Below are 7,494 nucleotides of genomic sequence, written 5' to 3' on the forward strand. Positions count from 1 at the left end.
AACAGACATGCAAGAATCATTGGTGCAGTCATTTATGTTATCCTATAATTGAATCTATAATAAACCATTTAAAAAAAAGGTTTTCTGAAGAAAGTCGAGTAATTGCGTTGGAAACAAAGAGCTTTTTAAACCTAAATTATAAAGAATCATTACCTTTCATTAACATTTATGTGATAATTTACTTATTGATTATTTTTTTTTAGTGAATGTTGGTGATTTATTGAATTATTTTATGTATGTATATTTGTAGACTCTTTTCAATTGACAAGAATGCGTTATTTTCAGACATGATTCCCAGTAAACATGTCAAGGCTACGAGACGTCATACTTGGGTATATATGTCTATGTGGAAGTCTCAAATGAATTATACAGGTCTAGCAAAATACTCACCCAATTATTAAAAACTACCATAATAAAACAGTAATTCAAATTTAATTTTAGTTTTAGATCAGTAGATTGCAGAATGACACAACCACTCTTCTTCAAGTCAACTCTTCTTTTGTGTATTTTTCATGTCTTACAGGCAACCTGGAGGTACCTCTGGAATTCTAGCCATGGTGTGCCTTTGTGTCATCGTCAAGTTTTGTACTCAAAAGTTAAAGACATGCTATATTCAAAGAGTAAAGATCAATTAGAATTAACATTTAATAATATTCTGCATGAACCATTGATAAAAAAGTATTTGAAATTTGAGTCTTACATCACAAATTTGTACCAAAGAAAAGAAGAGTGGGCACTTTGTTACCGAAAAGGACTAATAACACGAGGATAAAACACCAATAACATCAGTGAAGCTGGCATGAAAATTATAAAAAATGTAATACTTGACAGAATGAAAGCCTATTCCCCTGTTCAATTATTTTTTTTTATAGTAAATGAATTAGATGCGTTTTACGAAATGAAGATCATAGATGTTGCAGCTAATAGACCAGCACAATACTTGAAAAAAAAAATACATTCTTACTGATGCGCAGAAAAAATATTTAAAATATAAAAAACTAGACGGATATAGAAATATTTTTGAAATACATAATATTAGCTGTAATACACAATACTATGTAGATTTGGATGTGAGAATATGCTCTTGTCCAAAGGGTGATACAGGATATCCATGCAAGCATTTAATTTTTATTGCAAAAGATAGTAATTTTGATCTTGGTATTTGCTTATCAACAACAGAAGAATCTAGGAAAAGGCTACATATTATAGCAACAGGATGTTCTGATATTAAAGAGGGGTGGTATGGTTCTGTGAATGATTACAGTGAATTGCCAAATAAAAACCAAGACACACAAAGCCTATCTAAAGATGATGTACAAATTGCCATTGAGGAAACTAATGACAACTGCAAATCAGATGATCCTAATATTAGTCCGGAAGGTATTTGCCAAGATTTAAGTAGTTGCAATGATTTTGAAGCAGCAATAAAACAGTTTGATGGGTGTGTTGATAAAATGAAACGTGCTTTTGATTCAGACAAATCATACTTTCTACCAGCAATAATAAGTTTTGTAAAAACACACGCAGGACTTTGTTCAGCTATGGAGACTTTTGGAAAGTACTCTGGGTTAAACCCTAAATTCAAAAATTCAAAATTAATAGGTAATAAAAGAATTGGAACTCAGCCCATTGCAAGGGCTAGACGAACAACACAAATAGGAGGAAGAAACAATTTGACAGCAGGAAGAACTCCGAAATGGAGAAGAGTACAAGAACACGGTTACACAAATAAAATAAGTTCAAGTAGATTACCTCAAAGGAAATATAAAACTCCACATTCCTTAACACGCTGTGTAGAAATAAATAAAGCATTAGGCTCAACACATAGCTCGAAGTAATAATAAATTAAACAGCTAATCAACATTTGTAATATCGATCGAATTAAGTTTATTTTTTTTTTAAATTAATAGTTTGACATCTAAATATTATGTACTAGATACTTTAGTAAAGTAAAGAGTAGGTACTTAATTGTGAACACACTTATTACACGTATTTTTATTTTTATTTTATTGAGTAGTCTGTAAGTTAAAGGCAACAAAATTAAAGTTTTTAACATTGTAAAGAAATTAATAATTATTAATTAGTATTAGCACAGATTAACCTAACCTAACCTACCTAATATAATCAAATCATACTATTATCAAATATAAATTATTATAATCTTACACATGCGCAATGCGCATACACGATAGCCGATACATGACTTGAAAATCACACGCAAAGTCCACACGCATGCGCAGATCAATGGTTAAATGAGCCGGCGTAGCATGTTTTAAAATTTCGCGTGCGGGCGTGCGGCACAGAGCGGAACTATAAGTAGGGGTGGGAATTTATCGATAGTTAACACCATCGATATTTTTCGATACTACAGGGTTGTACCATCGATAGTTATCGATAGTTATCGATAGTTAATTTTTTAATGAAATAATATTATTATATTAATTTTAAAAATAAAATTGGGCAACGTACATTTGTTTACCATTGAAAATAAAACAATAATTATTGAATGTAGAAATATGAAGGTATACTTTGCTGCATAGTACAAAATACAAGAAATATCTATGGTATTCTACAACATTTAAACATTTTAAACTGTTTATTTAACTCAATTACAACCTGTCAAAACATATTATTTCATTTAAAAGATAATAGGTAGTACAAGTTCAAAATTTAACATTATATTCAAGTAATATACTAATAAATGAGTGAAAATGTATTTAATAATAATTATACTTAATAAACACAACAGTATATACATTCAACAAAAAAAAAAAAAAAATGATTTAAAATATAAAAATTATAAAATAGTTACTTTCTTTTTGGTTTAAAAATCAACATAATGGTGCTGTTCCACCTGGTTGGACATGATTGTACAAGTTTAAGAGGCTTTTTATTTATTTTTTCTTGTTCATCAAGTAACTTTTGTGTTGCTATGTTACTACATTTAAAATATGTTACAATATCTTTGCATTTTTTGACGACTGTTTGAATATCTTTATGACTTAATGCATCTTCAAGAACTAAATTTAAAGTATGCGCAAAACACGGAGTATGTCGAACTTTTAAAATTTCACATGCTTTTATCATAGATGATGCATTATCTGTGACAATAGATACAATTTTTTCTCTTATTTTCCAGGTATTACAAATTATTTGAATTTCTTCTGCAATATTTTTTGCAGTGTGGCTACCTTTCATTAAATTTGTTGATAAAACTGCACAACGCATATTAAAATCTGTATCAATAAAATGAGATGTAACAGTTAAATATCCCTCATTTGATCTAGATGTCCACAGATCACATGTTAAACTGATATATAATACTCCTTCAAATATTGCTAATAGTTTTATTTTACTTTCTTCATATTGTCTCTTTAAAATTACATCTGTTAGTGTTTTTCTAGATGGTAAATCATACCTAGGGTCTAGCAGTTTAGTAAAATTTTTAAAACCAACATCATCTACAATCGAAAATGGTTGAAAATCTTTACAAACCATAAATACAAGGGCTTTATCCAACTCGAGTTTTCTGTGACTATTGCGGTCATATACAGTTTGCTTTTTGAAAAACGACTTAATTGTTCCAGAAGAAGTACTTGCATCGTGTATGTCATCTTCACTCGGTTCAGTCGACTCTAATTCAGGGTGAAATCTCTTGAGGTGATCCCTCAAATTGCTAGTATTGCCGCTTGTCTATATTCTTTTTTACATTTGTTACATTCCGCTATACTTCTTTCCTTGTTTTTCGTAAAATGTAACCAAACGTTAGAAATATGTCGACGAGACATATTCAAAAAATATTCGACGCGATTACACAAAACACAATTCAAAACTACTAGGTAAGTATCACGATTCACTTTAACGAGTTCACGACGTTCACAACTGATCACTGAGACTGAGACTGACATCCTAAATGGTTTTTACTTTTTTCCTTGATTATTGTTTACTGTTTTATTTTCATACCAAACAAAATACAAAATATTATATAACTTACTATTTTTAGATATTTCCGAAAAAAAAATATCGTTAAAACCATGATAACTGAACTATGATAAGGACTATCGTTTACTATCGATAGTCCAAAAATTAAATATCGATTGTAGACGATAGCTTAAACTATCGATAGTATCGATAGTGCTATCGATAGTTTCCCACCACTAACTATAAGTACGGAACGTTCCGTTCCGGAGACAACACGCCAACAACCAAAACAGGATTACCAACGAATTTTTCATAAATTCCCTGTATTATATATCAATAACTCCCTGTATTTTTTTGCTAGCAAGTATAACTAATTAGTTAATACTTAATAGGTCTATGGGTATAACTTTAAAACTTTAGAGTTAAATAATTATATACAAATCCCATAGTAAATACACCTTACACGGCTCGCGGTGTCCTCAGTCAACCGCGGGTGGATGAGGGCTGCCTACCTGATATTTGATTACTATTATTGGCGATCACGGTCTTAGAAGATATCTTCTATGACCGGGTTGGCGATTGAAAGCTTATCAATTATCAGGCCGGCGGGGGGTGGATATGTAACGGGGAACATGTAAAATAACATATTAATGATACACAGCGTCCCCGTCACATCTTATTAATTTCAATCGCCAAATTCTATTCTGTGATAATATACTATTCGCATAATATTGTATAATGCAAGTTGGATATATATATATCCACCTTATTGGTATAATGTATAATCACAACAAGTCTCACTGGCAGTGCCTGGCATGGTGGCTATAAATTAAAATATAGTATGATTTCTTAGATCATATATTAGCTATGGATGGAGCCATGTACTGATATTTGAAGCACCATATATAAGCGACGAGTAACTGGTTGAGAGTAAATTTGCTATCCGCACATTGTGCTTGCTCGGGTATACTCACGATTAAAGATATATCTTTAATCGTGGGTATACTCGTCACATATTTATGCTAATAACGCCGCATTCTCCCTGGGAATTCATGAGTCATAACAAGTGATACAAGTGATAAATATGTAACAAGTATTCTGGCTTATGCGCAGATAACGCATCTCAACCAGCGACTCGTATAATATGTGCTTAAAATTGTTTACATAGGCGAAATAGGCTATGACTCCATCTGTTTTATATGATCTAAGTAAGATATTTACACCAGGTAACTGGACCCCCCCCCCTAGAACCCTCAACCTAAAAATGGAAAACTAAAAATTGTAACATGTTTATTATTTGCAGACCCCGATTTATGTAGGCACGCGCGGACATGGTTTTTCCCGGTAAGCAAAATACTTATATGAAATACAGTTTAATATAATAGGTATTAGCTAACGGATGCGGTTGAACTCTCGAAAACTTATCGTGCATGGATTGTATGTACCTATTATTTATAGTATGAAAACAAACTTCCACCACCGCAATGCTGACCTATACTCTTTCACGAATAATTAGATATTTACAAGTTATCATAAAAAAAATCAGCGTTCCAACTTTTCATTAAAGCATGCGATTCGTATACTATTCTAAGAAATTCTAAATAGTAATTTGCTCTAATTTGGTCGGTTTTTATTAAATTACTTTAATAAATATTTTTTAAAACCGTTAAAAAAAATATGTATTAAATTAATTTAAATATGGGATTTTTTTACAGTAGTATTCGATTTTTTTTTTCAAAAATTCCAACATTTCCGAGATTTCTTTAGGTACCTAATTAATATAAGTTTTTAAATTTTTCAAGATATACATTTTGTTGATCATATTTTTTATATATATTATAATATATTATATTGATTTTCTATGGAGATACAAAAAGGCTGATACGGGACTATTATATGGGACAAATTGTAGTATAAATTAATAAATTAATAGCTTAATAATAACTAGTTAATATTATAATACATAGGTAATTTATTGATCCGTGGTTATGAAATAAGACAAATTATGATGGTATCTCGTGCATTTTGATAAAAAATTCAGAATGAAAGAGCATCCAGTGCGTTCCCCTTAAAAATAATAGTAGGTGTACGCTAAAATATTTCTGAACAATTATTAGTCAGCTACGACCACCCCCAAGTCGAGCAATAAGTATATTATACTATATTAGTATAATGCATATACGCAAACTACATGGCAGTATACCTATATATTATGTCGTAATTATTGGACCCCCTCCCCCAAAAATAATTGAAAATACTTAAAAAATATTTCTAAAATAAATTATGATACATATTTCCGTTGAAACAATGAGAAAATATTTCTAAAATAGATTACTTAAAATATATCATGTGAAATTATGAAAAAATATTTTTAAAATAAATTAGTTAGAATATTTCCTTGTTTATGACGAGAAAATATTTTGTAAATATAATCATCATCGAAATGCTGTCTAGGATTTTTTTAATTTCGAATGTGGTGGTACACATTTATATTATAAAATCTTACAAACTTGTATACCTATAGTTTGTATTTTAAAAATTGCATACTTGTTTATCAAACAAATACCTATCTATAAAATTATAATAATTGTCGAACAAGGGTAATTTATTTATACCTACTAATTATTAGATACGACTAGGACACTAAAAAAGGTTAGGTTAGGTTAGGTAAACAATTTTCCGGCGGGAATTTCCAAAGGAAATTGAAGCATTGGTGGGCTCGAAATTAAAATATTTGTCTACACCACCAGAAGTTTACTCATTTCATAAACAAATTGTATCCAAAGATACTTGATACTAGATACTTAGAAACATTTATTTTTCTACGACTAGTAATGTACTGAGGCACTGAGGTTAGTTACGTATAGCTGGTATAGCTGGTATGTCGGTATAGGATGTATTCAATCCGCAATCGTATTTGATATTAAATAAAAATTTTAGTATACCAATACACTGTTTAACTACTTAATAATTATCACATTGTTAAACAACATGTTATTCGATTCAACTCTTAGCATCAACGTATGTTTTCGTCTGCATGATTTATAAATAATTCTTCCTGTAGGAACAAATTTTCTGATTTTATTATTGAATAATTTTAAAAAGTAGGTAGTACCTATATGAGTCAACTAATTATTTAAAGGTCCACTGTACTGCAACAGGCTAGCACTCCACTGTAGTTGCAGAATCCTGCAACAGGCATTTTGTTGGAATTCTTATTACAAATATATTTGTGATACGGGTAATAGGTACTATAGTTATATAGTGTTATACAGTTTTGCAGGTTACAACTTACAATACTGTTTATTTCATCCATGCATTATATTATATACATATTACGTTTAAGAGATCGCTATATACTTTATAGGTATAGTAATGTAGTAAAGTTATAACCAACACGTTAACTTAAAGTATAAATATATTTTGAATATAATAGGTACCTACGATCAATATGCTGTATAATATTGTAACGGATAGTATCCGTTCCTTTCAAATAATACAAATATAAAGAACATAATAACGTAGGTAGCCAAGGTGAGAATATACGAGCTCTTATTATTAATGTAATAATAC

The 7,494-nt window shown here is 30.1% G+C and overlaps 1 protein-coding gene across 1 annotated transcript; it reads right to left on the minus strand.

Annotated features, from left to right (window-relative positions):
- Positions 1-2,006: 2,006 nt before the first annotated feature.
- Positions 2,007-3,908, minus strand: LOC103308115 (zinc finger BED domain-containing protein 1-like). Its single transcript, XM_008180879.1, has 4 exons — positions 3,858-3,908; positions 3,192-3,693; positions 2,875-3,101; positions 2,007-2,018 (listed from the first exon to the last, which is right to left on the minus strand). The coding sequence occupies exons 1-4, from the start codon at positions 3,906-3,908 to the stop codon at positions 2,007-2,009; spliced, it is 792 nt and encodes a 263-aa protein (XP_008179101.1).
- Positions 3,909-7,494: the final 3,586 nt, after the last annotated feature.

This window comes from Acyrthosiphon pisum, chromosome A2, assembly GCF_005508785.2.
Source record: "Acyrthosiphon pisum isolate AL4f chromosome A2, pea_aphid_22Mar2018_4r6ur, whole genome shotgun sequence".
Taxonomy (NCBI): domain Eukaryota; kingdom Metazoa; phylum Arthropoda; class Insecta; order Hemiptera; family Aphididae; genus Acyrthosiphon; species Acyrthosiphon pisum.